The 22,524-nt window shown below is 41.0% G+C and overlaps 1 protein-coding gene across 6 annotated transcripts in view; it reads right to left on the reverse strand.

Annotated features, from left to right (window-relative positions):
• GOLGB1 (golgin B1) overlaps positions 1-22,524 on the reverse strand; it is a 45,506-nt gene that overhangs the window by 17,148 nt on the left and 5,834 nt on the right. For 4 of the 6 annotated variants that reach the window (XM_061362574.1, XM_061362575.1, XM_061362579.1 and 1 more), the window contains 10 exons: positions 20,855-21,016; positions 18,776-18,898; positions 18,226-18,339; positions 16,191-16,599; positions 15,443-15,534; positions 15,063-15,159; positions 9,790-9,863; positions 7,272-7,356; positions 6,431-6,498; positions 578-5,595 (listed from right to left, as the gene is read on the reverse strand). In XM_061362574.1, coding sequence (XP_061218558.1) covers positions 578-5,595; positions 6,431-6,498; positions 7,272-7,356; positions 9,790-9,863; positions 15,063-15,159; positions 15,443-15,534; positions 16,191-16,599; positions 18,226-18,339; positions 18,776-18,898; positions 20,855-21,016 — 6,242 coding nt within the window. Of the gene's footprint in view, positions 1-577; positions 5,596-6,430; positions 6,499-7,271; positions 7,357-9,789; positions 9,864-15,062; positions 15,160-15,442; positions 15,535-16,190; positions 16,600-18,225; positions 18,340-18,775; positions 18,912-20,854; positions 21,017-22,524 lie in introns of those variants that run through there. The other 2 variants (XM_061362577.1, XM_061362580.1) reach the window with 2 other exon arrangements.

The raw sequence follows: 22,524 nt of genomic DNA on the forward strand, positions 1-22,524 counted from the left end.
GATCACAAACTTTATAGAACAATTTTACTCATGTAAGAACAGTTTAGCTTTTGAGTTTTTGAAATTCCCAGATGCACATTTTCCCATCAAAATCTACTTTGGGATTAAACTGTAATTACATATCCCAATCCTCTTGACCTGCCAAGTTTAACCTCTGAAGGCAACAACTCTACACAAAAGAATCTATTTCCAATTTGAGATTAATAAAGATTCCAGATGGTATTTGGATGGCTGCCGCTTGTCATAGAGAATAGATTTAACATAGGTACTCACTTTATCCTTGTGCAGACAACAAACACATAGTAACTCCCTACAACATAACTCTCTTTTCCATCCAAACGTAAGTGATCCAGGAAATAAACTTTATGTTTATGGCTTTAGCAGGAAGATTAATTCTGCTTGCCATCTTAGGCATTCATTAGTTTTGCCAATCATGTGTTACTTTTAGCATATTTACACACTCCAGATTCTTTCTGGTATACTGCAAAAGGAAAGGATATTCCCCCCTCACCTGTGGTTGCTGCCCTGTCAAAAGGAAATACAAGAATACTAGCTGAATAATTATCACTTTCTTTACCTGGATATATGAGTCTGAAGTTCTTCCACATGTAAGGTCATCTGCTTCATTTGGTCCTTTAGAGCAACACAAATTTCCTCTTTCAAACGTATTTCTTCCTCCTTCTGTTGAATTGTTTCAGTGAATTTCTTCTCCCATGTTTTTGATTCATTTATTACTCTATCCCTGTCATCCTGAAGGGAAGACATGCTCCTGGTGAAGGCTGCAAGCTGTGCTAATGTTTTGTTTAGGTTGCCTTTCAGCTGCTTGGCTTCTTGATCCTTTGTCTTCAAGGAGTTTTGAAGATCGCCAACAGTCATTTCCAGGTAGCTTTTCTCCCTCTGCAAAGCTGCCAGCTTTTCTTCCATGATTTTAACTTCCTTTGAGTGGTTGTCTTTTTCCTGCTCCAGTCTTCTCTCAAAGTCTTCATCTTTTTTCTTCATTTGATTTTTAATACTCTCCTTGTTTGCCTGCAACTCTTCTTTCACTTTGGCACTCTCTGCTAGAACCCTTGCTGCCTCACTCTGAGTGTCATCCAGTACTACTCTGCAGACAGCAAGTTCTGCCTGGGCTTTCTTGGTGTCTTCAACTGCTTTAGCTAAAGTCTCTTTGGCTGCTTCTATCTCTTTCTGAGACTCACTCTGCAGAAATTCCAGAGCTTTAACAGTTCTTTCTAAGCTACTGTTCTTTTCTTGGCTTTTAATACAGTCCTTCTGCAGCTGCTTAATCTCCTGATGTTTCTGTTTCAGCAGTTCCTGAAGCTCCTTTACATACGTGCTGCTGTCTCCCCTCCAGCTGCATTTTAGCTTTTCTACAAATTCCTTTTGCTTTTCTGAACTTGCTTTACTGTTCTCCTTTGCCATCTGACATTTCTCCTCCTCCAGTTCATGCATCATTCTCTGCAAACCCTGAAGCTCATGATGCAGTTGCTCATTTTTGATCTGCAAGTCTTTTGCATCCTGCTGATAGTTTCCAATACTCCCATTAAGTTCTGCCAGCTGATTCATGAGCCTTTCTTCCAAATCATCCTTCTCAGCCTCTAGTATGTCCTTCAATTCTGTCATCTTGATGAGGTCCTCTTTGGTTTTTTGGACTGTCTGTTCCATCTTTGCAACTGTGTCCTGAAGAGCATTCAATTCATGGACTTTCTCTTCCATTTGGGTCTCTAAAGCCCTTTTCTCACCTGCTAAAGTCTCAGCACACATGCGGATGTCATCCAGCTGTTGCTCTGAAACCTTCCTATTATCTTCTAGTTCTGTGATTCGCTTTGTGAGCTCAGCTATCTGCTGTATGTAGGTACTAAGATCTTCACAATGACTACTACCTCCAAATGCATTTTGTTCCAGCTCTGCAGTAGAAGACTCTGGTCTAAAACTTATGTCCACTTGATTTTCAGTCCTCTCCATTGGTGGTGCTGTGATAACTGTTTCATTTGTTTCTTCCTCTATTGTCTTCTGAGAAACATACTTGTCTACCAGTTCTCTGCTTTCCTTCAGCTTAGATTCTGCTAACTCCAAGTGATGCTTTAAGTCTGTGATCTCTTGATGAAGAGACTTCTTTTCAGCCATTATTGTCTCAAGCTCAGCAGAAAGAGACTGGTAATCCCTCCTAGACCGCTCCATATCTTCTTTCAGGTTAGAATTTGTATTGACACCTACAGTCATGTGTGGCTCTCCATCTGTAAAATGCATCTCTGCTCTAAGCTTCTCATTCTCCTCCTCTAGTTCCAGGATCTTTTGCTGCTTCGATTTTGCAAATTTCCTCATTTTCTCCTTCATTCCATCAATTTCCTGTCCAGCTTCCTGTAGCTGCTTATCTGTTTCTTCTTTTTTTGCTTCAACACTTTTCAACTTCATGAAAATTTCCTGTTTTTCCTGCCTAACAGTTTCCAAAACACACTGAATCCGCTCAGCCTCATTACTTACATTCTCATAGGACTGCAGGAGAGTATCATATTCTTTCTGAAGCTCCCTGTATTTCTCATGCCACTCAGAATTCTCAGCAGCTTGAAAGCATTTCAAGGATCCCATCTCCTTCTCCAACTTCTCTTTCTCTAAAACAACTTTATCCAGAGTAAATGTCAGGTTTTTACAGCATCCATCAAGATTCTGATTTTCTGTAAGTACTTTATCAACTTCTGCAATAAGTTTTTCTCGCTGTTCAGTGAGGCCAGCTAACTTTTCTGTCAAAGTCTCTCTTTCTTTAATATGGCCACATATTTGGCTTTCCATATCAGTCAACTTGACACAAAGATTTTCAATAGTAGTTTTTGCATTAGCCAGCTCCTCTTTTAGAGATTTGCTCTCCTTTAGTGCCTCTTTTCTAGAGATAAGCGCAGCTTGCAACTTTCTCTGCATTTGATTCTTCTGTTTAGCTGCTTCTGCACCGGCATCTTGCTTCTCCTGAATTTCAACTAACTCTCTTTGCAGTCGCTTGCTTTGCTCCTCATGTACCTGAGCTTGAGTTTCCAACTGACTACATAGTCTCTTGACTGAATCCTCTTTTTCCAGCAACTGTGCCTGCGCATGACTGAGAGCCTCGCTTTTCTCCCTTAACTGCAAGTTAAGAAATTCAATTTCTTCATTCTTTTGGTGTGTAAGTGCTTCCAGGTCTTCCAGACTGCCCTCTCTAGAAATTTTTGCTCGACTCTCCTCCAGTTCTGCCTGAAGATTTGCTGCTTTAGCCTCAGCTTCGTCAGAGGTTCTCTTCAGCCTTTCTATCTCCAGAAACAACTGTGCTGTGTGTTCTTGCAAATGAAAGACTAATTCTGATTTGCAAGCAAGTTCACTTTGCATATGGCTAAGATTATATTCCAATTCTTCCTTCTTCATCCCCAATTTTTCAAGTTTTTCCTCTTCCTCAGAAACACCTGCAACTTGTACTAGCTTATTTGTTGTATTTTCTGTTTCTGTGCAAGAAGACTCCAACACTCCTGGATTTAAAAGAATACTCTTTCTTGATCTTTTCTGTTCTTGGAATTGTCTGAGCTGAGCTTGGATGCTTTCCTTCTCTCTGCTTTGCTTATCAAATTGTTCTTGTAGGATGTTGTAATCATCTTTCTGTTGTTTCAGCTGTTCCCTGTGATGCCTGTCTTTTTCTTGAGCTTTTTTTATAGTGTCTTTGCGAGATGCCAGAGCTTCCTGAAGTTTTTTCTGAAGCTGTTCTTTTTCTTGTTCAAGAGCTGAAATTCTCTCTTTCAGAGCAGACTTTTGGTTTTCTTCAAGATTTATAGCTTCTGAAGTATTTTTTTCATTTTCTTCATTATCTTTTGGGCTTTTATTGGTTTCAACAACTTTGTCAGCAGTTGTCTGACTCCCCATGATTCCATCTTTAATTGGAACAGTATCTGTCCTACCTTGCAAGCTTTGCCTCATTTCCTCAATCACTGCCTGTAATTGTGCTTCAGTTGTTTCTTTATCTTGCAGGTCCTTCCGGATGCTCTGCAGCTCAGATTCCTTTTCAGAAAGCAGCTGAATTAGATACTCTTCACTGGGCTGGCTTCCAAGACTCACTTCTCTGCTTATCATGCTTGTTGAACTTTCTTCCCCTTCAGCTGCCTGAGCCACTGAGGGTTCTGATTCATGTTCTCTTTGCAACTGTACTAATTCATTCTCCAGTTTGTTAACCTTCTTCAGAAGCTCCTTCCGGTTAGCAAGTGCTGCTTGCAGCTTCCGCTTTACTTGCTCGTTTTCTTTTTTCAGAAGTTCAACTTTATTTACTAACAACTCAGTGTCTTTACACGCTGCCTCTGTCTCATACTGGTGCTCAGATGTCCCACAAATCAGATATGTATCTTCTGCTTCTATGTTTTGGTCTTTTTCTTCCTGAGGCTTTAGTAATAGACTTGTTTGCTCTTTCAGACTCTTCAGCTCATTTGCTAGAGAAAATTTCTCTTCATTCAGCAGAACCATTTTCTCAGACATGCTAACACTGATCTCTGTCATCTGTTGGTCTTTCTCCAGCAAGGTTTTTTGCAGGTTCTCTATAGACCTGGTATGTTCAGCAACAAGCTGTTTGAGGCTTGATGCTTCTTGCTCCTTTGAGGCTAAGTTTTGGTAAAGTTCTTTTATCTCAGCTGTACTCTTCCTCAAAAGCTGTTCTAGATCAAGTACTTCACATTCCTTCCTCTCAATCTGGCTTCTCAGATCTTTTAGTTGCATGTCCTGATCAGAAAGCTGAAGTTGTGCTTCATCCAAGTCATTTTGCAAAGCTTCAATTTTTATCTCCTTAGATTTAAATTCATTTCTAAGGCTCTGGATTTGTTCTCTGAGAAGACTGCTTTGACTGTCTGACAGCCTCTGCTTTTCTGAAAGAGCTAGACTGTCCTCAAGTTTCCTCACTTGCTCTTTTAGTTCTGTTATGGTAGAAAGTTCCTTCAACTGACACAGAAGCTGATCTCGTTCTTCAGTCAAAATACAAAATGCACTGTCAGACTCCTCTATTTTTTTTCTGTATTCCTCAGCCAACTGGTTGAGCCTATTTATTTCTGCATCTTTTTCTCCTCGATCTTTCTTACAGGATTCTTCTGATTTCTGCAGAATTATTTGTAGTTCACTAATTTGTCTTTGCAACCTGAACAGCTCTTCAGATTGAGAGATGCCAGGCTCTGGATCTGGTGTAGAATCTTGCATTGCCTCATTCTCCTCTCTGCAAGGGACAGTACTCCCCCGAGGCACTCCTTGAAGACCAATTCTGTTTTCCTGAAGCACACCAATTTCTATTTCTCTCAGTAATGAGCAACTGCCAAACTCATTTTGTGTATCTGAAGCCTTTTGTTCTTCCCTCTCAAGGAACTGTGTCTGGGTATTACCTTCCAGCTGGTCAGCTGCTTTTCCTGTTCGGTTACCTGTAGAAGTTAGATCATCTGGGCCCTTGAGCTGCCTTTTCAGAAAATTTATTTCTTCTTGGGCTTCTTTCAGTTCCAGCAGCAAAACTGACAGTTCTTTCTGTTTCTGTGCGGCAAGATATTCTAGAATTTCAGGTGGACAACTTGCCTCAGTAAACTGCTCACTTCCAGTGGGAAAGGCATCTGTTCTTGCCTAAAAGAAAGCAATAGGTTTCAATTTTCCTTTGAATCCTGTGAAAGAGTCACTTCTGGAAGTATCTGCATTCCCATTTAGTTCAAGAATACACTTTCCTGAGCTGGCTATTGAAATGAATTGTAGCCTCACTAATAACAGGAGGATTTGTCAGGTCATTTCTGTTCATTTCAGTTCTGAAGTTGCAGCATGAAAGATTCTGGCTTTAGAACTAGACCATAACTATAACTTCCTATGCCATTATTTCCCATTCTCTCTTGATTACAAGACAGTATGATTCTGAAGTGTTTCAATTCTGCTGCGATTCTCAAATGCCCTCCAGTGTACTTATCCAGCCACATTTTCCCGGCATCCTATCCATAGTCTCTGAATGAGGTTTTGCTCCCCATTCTATTTGTCAGTTTAACACAGCAAAGAAAGAGTGTAGAAGTCCATATTCCCACCTGTGTCCATCTCAAAGTGAGAGCACTAGACAAAGCATCTGTACCAAAGTGCTTGGCTTTTTCCAAATAATTACCTTAAGGTTTCCTCCCACCCTCAAAAACAGGTAACAAAAGAAAAGCAGTCACAAATCCTTCCCAGAAAGAATGAATCAGCAGCCCACCAATAAGTCAACTTCTCGTGTTATAAAGGCTCATAAGTCCGTTCCTCAGTCTGGAGGGCAGAAACGGTTTACAAGGAACCACTAAAAGAGAGCTCTCTCTTACAACCTGCTGCAATGTCATAACCACCTTAAGTTACAGGATGTTAATAAATCAGCTCTCTGGGGCTTTTAAACTAAACACAGATGCATACAATACTGAGAGGAAAAAAAAGTTGCAGACTAAATTTTTACCTCAGGGAGCACTGAAGTGTCATCAAAAGGCTTTTGCACTTCAGAATTCACCAGTACTCCTGACACACCTAGTGATAAAAGGAATACCACCAGCATAACATGTTGCATGTAAAGTCAGTATGTAAATGGAGACAATAGATGAGACTGGAGCTTCTCTAGTTTCCAAGGTGAGAAAGACAAAAGACAAAAAAAAAAAAAAAAAAGACAAAAAAACCCAACAAAGCAAAACAAACAACAAAAGAGTTCGAACCTGCATTGCACCAGACAATCCCGATAGCTCTGCATACACAAAACCTCCTGCATGTGCCGCATGCTGGCATCACGTAAGTCTGCACTATATCTAACCTCTGCAGAAGAATGAAGAGGTAAAGAGACAAGTGAACTAGGCAGCAGACTGGTTTGGTTTGTTGGGGTTTTGTGTTTTGGTTTTTTTTGGTGGTGGGGGTGGTTGGCTGGTTGGTATTTTTTTAATTTGGGTTAGTGGAGTGGTGGTAATTCCAGACGTAAAAAGACATCTGCTGGCTTGCAGAGAGGAGCCCACTTCATCTTATCTTAATTCTCTTCAGTGTCTTATAATTCAACTTTTGCATCTACAAACACACTCTCCTTCAAACCCTTCTTTCCTTCCCATCTCAGGAAGCACTTCTTCCTTCTCTTCTGATATATCCTATCCATCCCACATTACCATGTTCTCTTCTACCTCATGTGCATCTTTTCTAAGTCCTATACATCTTTAGATTCTGATTTCAAAGATCCTCTTTCCAAATCGCCTTAGATTTGTCCCTGAAACTTCTCAGATTTCCACAATTTTCTTGTCACATTCCTTATTCTGTGTTCTCACCTGTAGAAGAGCAGTCTATGTAAGAGGCTGGAGCTTCCAGAGTCTGCAGGTCTTGAAATTTCACCTCAGCTCCAACTTTTTTGTTCTGTTGGTTGAAGAAAAAATACTTAGTTTTGATCTTTGCATTAGAAGACAGGTATCTCAGCTGCCTGCTGCTCTGCCAAGTTTTAAGTAAAAACTGTCAGTCCCAACTTTAGATGTAACTCTGATGCCTACGAAAGATATTTTTAAAAATTAGTAAATTGGTTTTGATGTTAAGCAAAAGACTAACACCTGTCTCAGAAGGTTACGATATTGATGAACGCAGATTCTACTAACTTCCTTTGCACCTTTACCGCTTCAAAGAGACTCACTGCAGATCCATAACCTTTCACTGAAACACCCAAGCAGAGAAAGTGAGAAGTCATGCGGTTATCACTACACTCACTGTGCCTCACTGCTCCAGCAGAAAAAGAATCTGGAGTCTTCCCAGGAAAGTTACACCAGGCTCCACCACACAGATAACAAATCACCCCACAACAATCTATTAACTGCTGTATGTCTCCCGCTTCTCTGTCGCACAGGACAGAACCTGACTGTTGAACAAGGGAGAACACACTGGAAAAATGGGGAGATTTTGCTATTTCACACACACAAACTCTTTTTACCCACACAAAGATACTGAATAAAGTGCTCAGGAAATTGGTTAGTTTGCTGTTGACATCCATACAGGAACTGAGACTTCATCTACTAATTTCTTCATTCTGAAAAGTCCAAGTTAAAGAGCACCTAAATTGAATAGCACTATTTCTGGCTATCTCCCAGCACACACAGGCTTTCACCACAACAAAAAATTGGCACTTGGTACTGCTTATGTGGGAAAGGGTTTGCATTAGAATACAAAAAGACTGTTAAGTCAGAACTAAGTAAAATGTCCCTAAGCTACTCACTCCCACTCCAAATAAAGCAACTGAAAAAAAAACCTACCCAGCCCAACAATGGAAAGACTGAAAACAAAATGAAGTGTTCAGAATTGACCTTTGCTGTAAATACCTAGAATATAAGTACAGGGCACTAACGGGTCACAAGGAAATCATCGCTAGCCCAAATTTCTAGAGCACTTTCCCTTTGCAAGTGCCAAGCACTGAAATGGAACGTATTATATGCATCAAAATAACTTGTGCACATCACCCAAACCCCTGAACTGCGTTTGGATCCACATGTATCTTGGCCTAAAGTCATGGGTAAGATGCACAAATGCACAATATAGGTGTTCAAGTGTAAATTCTTACGTGCAAGCTATTTAGCCAGACTCTTTTTTGGAATTAAGCCATTGAAATGGACAATTCTAGGGTTGAATTCATTGACCCTTTGTGCCAGGAGGGAGCAGAGACAGGACACCTTACCCAGACTAGCCAAAGGGATATTCCATATCCCACATCATGCTGGGATAGAAACTGGGGGCAACTACCCAGAAGAGATGGATTACTGTTTGGGTTGGGCTGGGTATTGGTCTGCAGGTGCTGAGCAATTGTATTGGGCATCACTGCTGGTTATTCTTTGTTTTTCCTCTCCCTTTTAGTTTCCCCTTGTTGTTTCCCTTATCATTATTATTAGTAGTAGTATTATATTGTACTTTAGTTATTAAACTGCTCTTATTTCCACCCCTGGGTTTTACATTTTTTTTTATTCCCTTCCCCATTCCACCCAGGGAAAGGGGTGAGTGAGCAGCTGTGTGGTGCTCAGTTACTGGCTGGGTCTCAACCACAACACCCATCAACACCCATCTTGGTCTATGTGAATCATATGCTAAAGAAACGGTTATCTCCACTGTCTACAAAGGATACTAGAAAATAGTCATATCTGCCCCATATCAAGCAGGCTGGAACAGAGCAGAGCAGTCTGGAAAGAGCCCAGGCCTTGCTCTAAGCTAAAAATTCTACAAGTTCTTAGTACAGACATACAGAGGCAGTCATCTCCATCACCATGCTGACTGAGTATAAAGCAAAGCAGCAGGTATGTAACCCTGCACTGTTCTCACCAACAGACTGACTGCAATTGTACCTGCAGCTGTTCACAGTAGAAGAGTACTACCAGAGTCTACTTGTCTCTCACTTAACAGAGAACTCAGCTTCCTCCAGTCAATCTGCCAGATTCCCATCAGGTCAGTGGGAATGGACAGGCTTGGTTGGCATCCTAGAATGGCAGCTGAACCTTTGGAATTGTATTTCCCGAGATCTACCTCAGATTAGCCTATGGTTTTGCTGAAGAAGTGAGTCATAAGAGGCAGAAAATAGCATGAATATGGATTGGGTGGATGAAGGACACAGGAATTCCATACAGCTAGCAAAGGGAAATCCAATCTGATAAGAAGACAGTACAAGCAGTATTTGGAAGCTATTTCCATCTTTCATCATTAATCCAGTTAATAATAACCTTTCAAAGAGGATTGTTAAAAAAGGCCATAACAGCTTATCTGTTTTAAGGGCAGTCCTTGACCTATTTTAATTTTAGCTTATTTCAGCAGCTTAATAATTACCTGCTTTGCATTTTCGGCAACCATCACAGCTCCCTGATGAGGCTCCTGGAGACCAAGTTGCAAGTTTGGTATTTCTGAAATATTCAAACACAAACAATTTCTTTGAAAGTTAAAAACCTGATTTAAAGAGTAAGAGGATATTCTTTCAGGAGCTTTCAAGAATAAGGCACACAGCTATGAGTAATACTAGTAGTGAAGATATATAAATTATATAAACTCATATCCACTTGAAGATGTCCCTGCTCATCGCAGAGAGGAAAGACTAGATGACCTTTGAAAGTCCCTTCCAACCCAATCCACTCCATGATTCTACAGTTTGTCATTGAATAATTTGTTTTGTGTTAGGTCTTTTTTTTTTAATGTGAACCACCATAAGAAGATGCTGGTGTAAGCACCTTTTAAAAAATAATAATTAAAGGACAGCTGATAGAGTTTCAAGTTTAAGAAAACACTTTTATAAAGGAGAGAAAAGAAAGAACTAGTTTAGCAAAATGTTTTAAATTTTATTTGGCTAAAAATGAAACAAGAAATTGTTAAAATTAGAGAAGAATGGGACACTCAAGGGCTATGGCCCAAGTCAAGACTGGTGCAAGAGCTTAGCTGCTGTTTGACTCAGAAAATGTTTACACTTACATTTCTGTAAACTGGCATATACAGTAACATAGATTTATTTTAGGTATGCCATGGTATGTGATGAAATGACTGTCTGCCTTTGATCTCTGTTCTGTTAGGGATAAAAATTTTGTACATTCCAATTCTGAACATTCAAAAGATGTATGTCCTGGTTTCAGCTGTAACAGAGCTCATTTTCTTCAGAAACTTCAGAATTTACTTCCAGAGTTAATTCTTCTTCAGCAGGTGCTGAGCAATTGTACCGTGCATCACTGTCGTTTGCTAGTTTCTGGTTTGTTTGGGGGTTGGTTTGTTTTTTTTTGTTATCTATTTCTCTTTTTGTTACTTCCCTTTTTATTATTTTCAGTAGTAGCATTACACTGTACTTTATTTAAATAATTAAACTGCTCTTATCTCAACCCATGGATTTACCCTTTTTCCAGTTCTCATCCCTATCCCACCGGCTGCATTGTGAACAAGCAGTTGTGTGGGACTTTTTTGGCAGCTGGGGTTAAACCACGACAACACAGCATTAACATATGGCACAATGTTTTAATTTGTACCTCTTTAAACCCTTTTCTATACATAAATGGCCATACAAAATGGTATTTGCCAAGTTAAAAGTATGCAGTTTGAGGAGGCTCAGATGAATTGGTTTTATGAATTCTAATATCTGGAAAGCAGTCTGTCTGTTTGCAGTGAAAGTTACTTTCCTTTATTAAGTCATACCATGCTGTAGTCTTTTAACAACTTTTTCTTCCTAAAGTGAACTAGGGAAAGCCTTATATCTAATGTTAAATTATCTATACAATGACTCTGAAAAGCAATCTTGAGTAACCAACCCAGATGTTTGTTAGCTTTGAAACTGCCTGAAGTTCATAGGCTTTTCTTGAAGATAACAGAATCAGAATCATTTACATTGGAAAAGATCCTTAAGATCATCGAGTCCAACTGTTAACCTAACTCTTGTCTATTTTCTTAGTGTAGAGGGAAAAGTAGAAAAGGGTAAACTCAGAGACATTCAATCACTCAAAGAGCTGCTTCAACAAAAGGTTAAGGAATCTAGGTGGCCAGTAAAGACAGCAAGAAAGATACTAGTAAAATGGGCTGTTAAGCCCATAAAAATTAAAAGACTGTACAAATAGTTAAAAAATGCTTATATGCTAGAAAACGATAGTTAAGTAGTTTGGAAGCATTTGCTGAATCACAGAATGATTTGGTTTGGAAGGGACCGTCAAAGGTCATGTAGTCCAACCCCCTGCAACAAGCAGGAACATCTTCAACTACCTCAGGTTGCCCAGAACTACATCCAGCCTGGCCTGGAATGTCTCCAGAGAGGGCGCATCCACCACCTCTCTGGGCAACCTGAAGTCTGCTTGAAAATCATCAGAAATTGCAAAATGTAAATGTTACTATATGTAAACCCTTACTTCATTCTACTCAAGGTAGGACTGGAGTACTGTGGGCATTTTTAGGCATCCCACTTGAAATAAGACTGACAAATTAGAAAGTCATCGGGAGATGAACACGAATAATAAAATATTTAGAACCTACAGACTAGGCTTGAAAGATTATGAGTTTGTACATGTCTCCATTTAATCTTTTGGTGTGGGGTTTTTGACTTTTTTTTTTTTGTTTTGTTTTTTCATTTTTAAGAAATTACATCACGCAGTATTAAAATTGAAAAATAAGTCAGTAACCAAATGTTCAAGACACCCACTGGAAACAGAATTACAACAAAAACCAGCTTGTTTTGAAGTAAACACATGCATAGGAAAAGACCTTTTAAGTGATGTGACAGTGAAGTTCTAGAAGTTCAGGTGGAATTCCTTTCCACAAAGGAAGGACTTGCTTTTAAAGAAAGTTTATGGAATCCTTTCAGGTGCATTTTGGATATACTTAACTCAGGACATGGTATCAGGAGGACTTCTGTAAGGCCTTTGATAGGATTTCCCCACCAACATTCTTGCCACTAAATTGCAGAGATACAGGTTTGATCGATAAGGAACTGGCTGGATGGTTGTATGCAAAGAGTTATAGTCAATGGCTCCATGTGCAAGTGGAAACCAGTAATGAGTGGTGTCCCTCAAGGGTCCATACTGGGACCAATACTATTTACTATGACACCATACCTTGAAGTCAAAAACTGTGGGAATTCATCTTTTTATACTACAATTCTGACAGAGTGGTAATATTACTGCTACCAGGCTACATGACTAGACACTCAAAAATCAAGTCTTTTTTTGTTTTAATGTGGCACATGTAGGGGCCCTTTACTGTTTCAGCAAAATGTACCAAAAATACCCTCACCAGGAGCACCACCTGTAGATTGTCAGCATTCTGTATCAGGGAGGAGCTGCTACTTCAGTTTTATCTTGTTTTGTACAATCTAAGAAGGTGCTAGTGCACAGTGTCTTGGAAAGAAAAAATTATCCTACCATCCTTAGGCATAACTGACATTCAAGGAACAAGAAACCAAATAAACCAAAATATTCACTGAGCTTAGTATGCCTATCAAAATGAAGCCAACCTTGGCACCCTTTTATGGAAAAGCTTACAAGCACATAATAATGAAGGACTTAATCCTAGTTTTTTCAAGTCTTCTCCCTGTTATTTGCAGTATCACCATAAATCATACAAGCAGGAACATGAAACACATGAAGCAAGGACAGGCAGCCTGGGAAGAGTACAGGGATGTTATCTGGGAAGCTAGGGACCAGGTTAGGAAAGCTAAGGCCAAGTTAGAATTAAACTTGGATAGGGATGTTAAGGGTAACAGGAAGTGACTCTATAGGTATGAAGCGAATAAAAGACAGACTAGGAACAACATAGGCCCCCTCGGGAAGCTATTGGGAAAACTGGCTAGCCTGGATTTGGAGAAGGCTGAGGTTCTTAATGAATTCTTTGTCTTCATCTGGCAAAGGCTCTGACAACACCACCGAAATCTCGGAAGGGAGATGCAGGGACTGTGAGAATGAAGACCTTGGGCCCACTGTAGGAGAGGATCTGGTTCGAGACCATCTTAAAAACCTGAATGTACGCAAGTCCATGGGAACTGATGAAATCCATCCGCGGGTCCTGAAGGAGCTGGCGAATGAAGTTGCTAAGCCACTGGAATCATATTTGAAAAATCATGGCAGTCAGGTGAAGTTTCCAATGACTGGAAAAAGGGAAACATAACTCCCATTTTCAAGAAGGGGAAAATGGATGACCCAGGCAATTACAGACCAGGCAGTCTCACATGCGTGACTGGTGAAAACTTGGAGCAGATTCTCCTGGAAGGCATGCTAAGGCACATGAAAAACAACAAGGTGCTTGGTGACAGCCAGCATGGCTTCACCAAGGGGACATCCTGCCTGACCAATTTGGTGGGCTTCTATGATGAGGCTACGGAACTGATGGACAGGGGTAGAGCAGCTGATGTCATCTACCTGGATTTGTGTAAAGCGTTCGACACTGTCCCACACGACATCCTTCTCTCTAAATTGGAGAGACATCAATTTGATGAATGGACCATTCGGTGGATAAAGAACTGGCTGGATGGCCGCACACAAAGAGTTGTGATCAATGGCTCAATGTCCAGCTGGAGACCAGAAACGAGTGGTGTCCCTCAGGGATCAGTGTTGGGACCGGTCTTGTTCAACATCTTCATCGTGACATGGACAGTGGGATTGAGTGCACCCTCAGCAGCTTTGCTGATGATACCAAGCTGTGTGGTTCAGTTGATACGCTGGAGGGAAGGAATGCCATCCAGAGGGACCTTGACACGCTTGTGAGGTGGGCTGATGCCAACCTCGTGAAGTTTAACCATGCCAAGTGCAAGGTCCTACACCTGGGTCGGGGCAATCCCAGACACAGCTACAGGCTGGGCAGAGAAGAGATTCAGAGCAGCCCTGTGGAGGAGGACTTGGGGGTGCTGGTCGATGAGAAAACGAACATGAGCCAGCTTCAGTGTGCGCTTGCAGCCCAGAAAGCAACCGTATCCTGGGCTGCATCAAAAGGAGCGTGACCAGTAGGTCGAAGGATGTGATCCTGCCCCTCTGCTCTTGTGAGACCTCACATGGAGTACTGTGTGCAGTTCTGGTGTCCTCAGCATAAAAAGGACATGGAAGTGTTGGAACAAGCCCAGAGGAGGCCACGAGGATTATCAGGGGCTGGAGCACCTCCCGTATGAAGATAGGCTGAGAAAGCTGGGGCTGTTCAGCCTGGAGAAGAGAAGGCTGCATGGAGACCTCATGGCAGCCTTCCAGTATCTGAAGGGGGCCTATAGGGATGATGGGGAGGGACTCTTCATTAGGGACTGTAGTGACAGGACAAGAGGTAACAGGTTAAAACTTAAACAGGGGAAGTTTAGGTTGGATATAAGGAGGAAATTTTTTCCTGTTAGGGTGGTGAGGCACTGGAATGGGTTGCACAGGGAGGCTGTGAATGCTCCATCCCTGGCGGTGTTCAAGGCTAAGTTGGATAGAGCCTTGGGTGACACTGTTTAGTGGAAGGTGCCCCTGCCCATGGAAGGTGGGTTGGAACTAGATGATCTTAAGGTCCTTTCCAACCCTAACTATTCTGTGATTCTATGATTCTATGTTTAGCAGCTAAAAACAGGCAAGAATAATTCTTAAATACTTTAAGAATATTAAAACAGGTAAGGATAATCATACCACCTTCAGTCCCCTGTATTTCCCAGTTTTTCATGGGTAGAAGTGAAGTCTCTTTCTTTTCCTCCTGATCTACTATTTTTTCCTGTGAAGTTGTTTCATCCTATTTAAACACAGGATGGAGGGGAGAAAGATACATTTCAATACAGTTTATACATGCACTTTAATCTTCCAGTGAACCAAATCCATCAGAAATTTTTAAATTACTCAGACTGACTCCTATTTCTTCCCAGGCTTCCATAGTTATAAATTGTCTGCACATCAGCTGAGAGAACCCATAAAAGCCTTTCACAAGAATATGTCAAAAAAGAACTTCAAACATTTAATTCCACTTCACTTCTCCAGCATATGGGAAATTTCAGGAAACTGATATGAAAAGATCATACCTGTTTCTCCAATTCAGAGACCTGCATTACTGCCTGGGATTTCAGCTCATTCTGATAGCAGACAAATTCTTCAGATTTCTGTACAAGCTCTTCTACTGGAGAGGAAAAAGTGGAATTAGGGTGCATTCTTGCATTGTTTGCTGAAACATCCAATTTACATGTATGCATAAGACTATATGAGATCACTTACCTCTCGGTCACTGCTTCAGTTCTGGGCCAGAAGAGAGCTGGGAAAAAACCCTTTCAAATAGTAGCTTGAGGCAAGATCAGTGTTACTAGCTCTAATACAAGCTTAGAGAGACAATATTTTCCTTGGTTGTTTTACTTACAATTTCAGTAGAAATTCAGACTCTAATGCATGTGGCATGTCTAAAAATAACTTACATAGCTGATAGAAACAAATCCAACAAGTTATTAAAAATTAATTAAGAAACTTCAGTCTGTTCCAAGAAATCTACGAGCCTTGAATGATCATAGGCTGGGACAGTACACATGAAAAGCATCAGATAACGCTGTCCTGCTCTTATGCTCCTCCTCTTGCAGCTGGCTTTGTTCACCGCCAAAGACAGAAACGTGGGATCACACTAAAGAAATCTTTAGTTTGATTCAAGTACTCTTACGTTCCTATGCAATTAGAAATTGTTATACCAAGACTTTCTTATGAGTTACTATAAATACAAATAGAAGGCAGCTCAATGATCCTTAAGCTCATGAAAACGTGCTTCACTGAACTACTGTGCTTGCTTACCCTGAAGTTTCTGTATTGTAGCACTGTTGGCAGACAGCATCAACAGCCGGTCAACATGCTGTTTCAGCTGATCATTTTCAGCTACAAGGGCAGCATAGCTAGATTGCAGCTCTTGCTTAGCCACCTTCAGACCACTGATCTCCAGGTTTTTCTCTTCCACCTCCAGCCTTTGTTCCTTCTTCAGGTCTTTACACTTCGCCTCTAATTCAGCTTGTACTCTTCTTGCTTCTTCCAGCTGCACAGAGAGACACTGCACCTCCTCCTGCAAGCAATGGGAGGACAGCTTCCTCTCAGCTAGTTCTAGCTTCATCTTCTCTCTGAGATCCTGAGACCGTTGTCTCTCTGCATCTAGGACATCCCTCAGGGAACTTAGATCCACTTCCATCTTCTGGCACTGACCTACGAGTTTCTGTAAAAGGATATGGAAATTAACTCTCAACTAATTCAACACCTTGCCAAGGCAAAATACCTGAATTATATTTAAAGCTTGATATTAAATCCTTTTCAAATACCTACATAGTAGAAAGGAGGAAATGAATATGGCAGAAATCTCAATTTGTTTGAAAGAAACTGCCCTACTATTTGCAAATTGGAAGAAAGCAATGCTGGGAGAAAAACGAACTCTGAATTCTGGTAAAGTCTTAATTTAGAGGAGAGGAATGTAAAGGAAAGAAACAACAGAACAGTGGCCATGAGTTCTCTTTCAGAGGAAAGAAAGCTTCCCAAAAAGGGAAGGATGGCAACAGAGAGGGGACTCAACAATTACAGTACAATTAAACAAAACAAAACCAAAACAAAAATGTGTGTGTGAAATGGGTTTAAAAAATGCTGAAATAGGGAACTGGAGGTAACAGAGTGCTTCACAGTGCTCTGTGCTTCAAGAAAGATCCCAGAAAGTGGTTGACATTGACCAGAGATTTAAGAACCACAGAACAGAAAGAGACCATACATTTGCCAGAACTCCTTTCATCAAACTTCCTCCTCCTGGAGCTGTGGAGGGTCAGAACAGCAGCATAGCTGGTTTCAGGAGGAGGCTGATGAGGAGCTCTCTTTAGTTATAGATAGGAAGAAGCTTCAGCCACATGGCCTCAAGTTTATATCTTTCAAGGTCTCTGTCTGACCTTATAACGTACATGAGGGAAGTCAAAACACACAGAAGGGGAGTGAGGGGACCCCAGTATCCATGCCATTAAGGCATCTATGCCACCACCCCATGAAACACCCTGGTGAGCAATGTAATCAGTAGCAAGTACAAACCAGCTCACTGAGGTTCTTCACCTCTTCTGGGTGGTAAGAGGTCCCACCAGTAAGCCTGGCTGGGACAGACATTAAAAGAAAATAGAGTAGTGTGTGTGTGTGAAAGTTATCAAAGCGAGGTTCAGCACTAGACTGGCTAGAGATGATGCAACCTTCTAACATGAGACCAATACAGTATTTTTCTAAAGGGATGGAGAATTATTTTTAGAAGTTCAGATATTATTAAAAATAATAATTAAAATACACTCATCCTATACCTGCAAATAAGCCTTTGAAGGGACTGCATACTAAACCCTGTCTCAAGAGGCACATGTATATATAACCATATATGCACAACTTGACCTCATTCTTCTCACACTCCAAAATGATTAAATGAGAGTCAACACCACTCCAAAAGCTATGTCATCTTATCAGCAAGTTCTCAGCAAGACATACCAAAGAGTATCTGTCTATGCTCTGATCTGGCCAGGACAGTGCAGTTCAGAAACAGCAGCATGGAGTATGGATAGATTTTGTCTCTGTTCCACCTGCCCAGAATCTGGGTCACTAGAGGTGGCTGCTGTAGCATCCCTATTCCTGTTGTTTGCCTGCATCTACTACAACCTATGCACAGAAACCTTCAGCTCTAAAACATGACTGAGGGAGCTCCCAGCTGAGTTCATGATGGAAAACTGGTGCCAGAAACCAAGTTAACCTGGTAACTTCTGAGCTACTGACAAATGACGCATCCATCACTTACACACGAGAGTAAGGCAATAAGCAAAACATGAAAAGGTACCTGGTTTTGTTGTTCAGCAGTACTTAGTTCCTGTTGCAACAATTTTACCACCTGAGTTTGTCCCAGAAGAGCTGCTTCCTGCTCTTCTAGCTTTCTCTGAAGTGTATGCAGGTTCTGTGAGAAAGACAGTGCTATACCAGTATCTGGGAGGCTAACATAAGAAGGCAGGATTTCCTGGTTTCATCCATACATCTAGTTTTCATAACAGCTACTTTAACAGCCTGGAAAACTTGACTTTTGTTAATACTTATTCTGGAACCCCTGTGCAGTGGAATGAGCTCACCATTGCTTCACAAATAGGGAACTGGAGCACAGTGATTTCATACTTCTTTTAAACTGTTCTTTCTTTTTAACTGATAGTAAATGAGCATTTTGAAACTAGGACTCTGAAAATCCAAACCTGCATCCCCCCCAAACCCAAACAATCAAATCATATCTCCTCACCCCTTCTGAGTAACTTTGATGAGAATTGCTCTCTTGGGGTGTCATCAGACTGTTAAAATTTCTTTTCCTTTCTCATCCCATAACAAGATTATTATACCAAATATACCTGCTGCATTTCTACTTCCAGATCTGACTGGGCAACTATCTTGAGCAATTCAGCTTGGTGCTGGTGAGCCTGCTCCTCCAGGAGAGCTTCCTTCTCTTGAATCACTTCCTGCAAGGAGCTCAGCTGAAAACATAAGCTACAAAGTAAACAAAACAAACAAAAACCCCAACAAACCAAAACCAAGAAGGTGATGAGCTTGACAGACACACAGGCTTGCTTTCAACATGCACCAGCATATTATGTATGCAATTGGGTCTTCAGCTTTATAATCCTATATGCCACCTTGGTCAAGTGGTACCTTTATCTAATACGTATATGTTAACTGATAGTATTTCAGAAAGCAGATAGTATTTCAGAAAGCAGAATCATAGAATTTCACATACAAATAAGCAAAATGATAAGAATATGATTACAACGTAATTCCAAGTCCATAAAACTTCTGGGGTTTTATTTGTACTGGAAAGAGCCCAATTCACAGATGAAAAGTTAAACCTGCAATGCAGAGTATTAACAGAAATCTTTCTGAAAATAAACACAATGTAACATAACAGCTGTTACTTTATGTGATAAAAAGCTCCTCTGCACATTCACAGTAGAACACAGAGGGGCAATGGTAGGTCTAGCAGCTGAAAGACTGTGGGTCAAAGGGCCTGTGTGTCCATGGTACCAGCAACTGTGGAGATCAGAGCAAGTGAACTTAAGTGCAGTTCTTCTGCACTTTCTGCAGTGGGACCACAAGTCAGAGGGCCTGTGTATATATAGTGCCAGAAACAGGAATGAGTGTCAGTGTACAAGTGATTGTATGATCACTAGTGAGGATCAAGCCAGACTAGCTGGCAGGTAGGCGAAGTAACCTGGGAGCTAAGACAGAGAGGGGATGCAGCCCAAGAGACCAACCACAGGCAGACCTGGCTACTGGATGAACCAGGGAAGTTCTGGCCAGCTACCAAACACCACAGGGTGTTGAAGGTCTCCAAGGATGAGACCTGCTTTTAGAATCACAGAAATCAGTGAGGTTGGAAAAGACCTTTAAAATCATCAAGTCCAACCTTTAACCCTGGACTGCCAAGCGTATCACTTTTGTGTATGTGCAAATCTGAGGGAGCTGGCTACTGGAGAGACCAGGAGAGCCCTGGTCAGCTGTATGCATGCACATTCCTGTGTCTCTAAAACTGAGAGCACATGGAGGGTTGGCCACCAGAAGGATCAGGATCCCTGGTCAGGTGTGGTGATGGGGTACATGTGTGCACACAAGCATTAACACATGCGTTTTTCTAAAATGCAAGCCAGGATGGGGGCGTGGCTATTGGAGGGACCAGTGGAGTCCCAGCCAGCTCTGTGCACATGTGTGAGCAACGGCTCTGTACCAGCAGCTGAAGTGGAACTGTGGGTGCTGAGGCTTTGCATGTCCACATGCCAGCAACTGCAGAGACCTGAATCCAGGGACCAGTTACTGGGCAGATTGAGTGTCTAACCACAGGTGTTGGCAAGATCCACAATGTACACCTGTATACTCTCACCTGAGCTGCCACAGAGGGATAATGTGAGGATGCTGGAACTGTGTATGTGAGTGCTGGGTGCTTCTGGCTGTATTATCTATGTGGCTGGTCATACATGTATACAGGAGTGGCACATGCGCACCGGCTAGGAACACATTCTCAGCCACATTACTGGCTGGACTGAGGAGCACGGAGCTTTGGCAGCCTTGCCTCTGCCAGGCTGCAGGACTTAGCCAGATTCCCTAACAGCAGCATGGCCTCAGGAACAACTGAGTCTCAAGTTATCCAGTAACAAGACACATGGGAATGGTTCAAAGCTGCATCAGAGGGTGTTCAAACTGTACAAGAGAGCAGTCACACACTGGAACTGGATTACCATAGCCTTCCAGTGTTAAAGAGGCATTTGGACAATGCCCTTAATAGAAACACTTTAACTTTTGGTCAGCCCTGAAGTGGTCAGGCAGTTGGATTAGATGATTGCTGCAGGTCACTTCCAGCTGAACTATCATTCAGCTGTTCAGTGTAAATAGCAGCGTGGGAAACAGACACACAGACTGATGAACAGACAGATTTTCTGTACCTGTGATGCGTATTTGATTTCAGCATCATTCAGATTCACTTTGGCTAGAGCCAGCTGTTCCTTCAGATCCTGAACAGTCTCTTCTCGCTCCCTCAGGAGTTCTTTTAGTGCTTCAGCTTCCTCTCTATTATGCCTTTCACTTGTATTTTGGTTATTCTGACACTGCCAGAGGAAAGAAGTGGGGAAGAAAAACAGAAGTATTGCTGGTAAATTAAAAAAAAAAAAAAAAAAAAAGGGAGAAATTTGGAATGCTTTTTCATGCTGGCTTCTTGACCAGATGCTTATTTCTACAGTTCTTATTTTTTTTAAAAAACTTTACATTTTCTTTGCTTCCTTAAATGAAGTTGTCCTGTATCATATAACCACTTTCCCTATTTCTGCATAGATATGAACAAGGTGTCTCATTAGGAAACATCAAATCACTTTGGAACAGCTAATACCGTGAACGCTTACCACAAACTAATATATATAATGTCCTTACATAAAATATAATATGTAAACTACAATATGACCAGCTTGATTTGTGAGGCTTTTTAATTTCACAGATTTCTATAATACAGGAAATTAAACAGTTTTTTTAATTAGCAGTAGAAGAGTATTCCCCATGTGACAAAAGGACAGACATTAAATATTCTAAACGACAGAAAATGCCTGTGGAAATCTCTTTAGACTAAAGGGATTTATAATGAACCTGTTAGAAACAAGCAAAGGGAACATGCAATCAATCATCAATTCTGCTCTCCTCTAAGGTACTAAAATCAGCATTTTGCATAAAACACATGCTTTAGCTATGACATCTCAGACATACCAGCACACTTACACCTGCACTCTTTGTCTTTCAAAGACCACCTGTATGGCAAGCAATTCTGAAACACCACAGTTGTATCTACTTAGCACAGAGTCAAGCAGTAGGTCCAGCATATCAATCATGTCATTGAGAAGCAGGAAAAACATCCTTCTATTGTTATGATCTCAGCACTCCCAACTACTTCAAGCACTGAGTACTGGGGACTTTTGACTGAATATACATAAAACGTACCTTTATTTTCCTTGTTACAGGTATTGGGCCAAAGATCACCAATAACATATGGAGCATACGTGTATTTACATCCTTTAAACCCATTCTGAAAAATTTATGAAGGCTAAAACCACGACAGACTTGCAAGTCCATGTAGTAAGAATAACCAAGAAGTTGCTGTTGCTCAAAATACATGTCACTTATAGATGTCTTTAGAAGCACATAGAATAGGCAGGCAAGGAAAGCTGTAATTCCACTTAAATTCAGTAGAACAGAGTTAAAAAAGAAACAACAGAAGTAGAGGAAGCTGTAAGAAGCCAGGGACAGACACAATTTATAAGGCTGGGGCTAAACAGTTGCCAAGGGGGAAAGATCAGTGGATTACTTTGCTTTCTTAAAATTAGCTTTCAGGGCTTGGAAAAGATTCTGATAAAGTCCTTACACACTGTCCACTACATGAAGTGCCACAATTAAGGACAGTAACGCAACCACAAAGTCACCAGAGCTCAAGGTGTCAAATACGTTTTTCCAAAATGTATAAATTAGAACACAATTTGTGTTTAGCCACTTTAAAAGTTTAAATGGAGTCTCACCTGTTCTGTAGACACATACCAACTATTTCATAAAAAGTTATGGTATTTTTTTCATAAAA

Source organism: Neopsephotus bourkii, unplaced genomic scaffold (genome assembly GCF_033783945.1).
Source record: "Neopsephotus bourkii isolate Nb327-2 ecotype Australia unplaced genomic scaffold, CSIRO-AGI_Nbou_v1 NB_1128, whole genome shotgun sequence".
Classification (NCBI taxonomy): Eukaryota; Metazoa; Chordata; class Aves; order Psittaciformes; family Psittacidae; genus Neopsephotus; species Neopsephotus bourkii.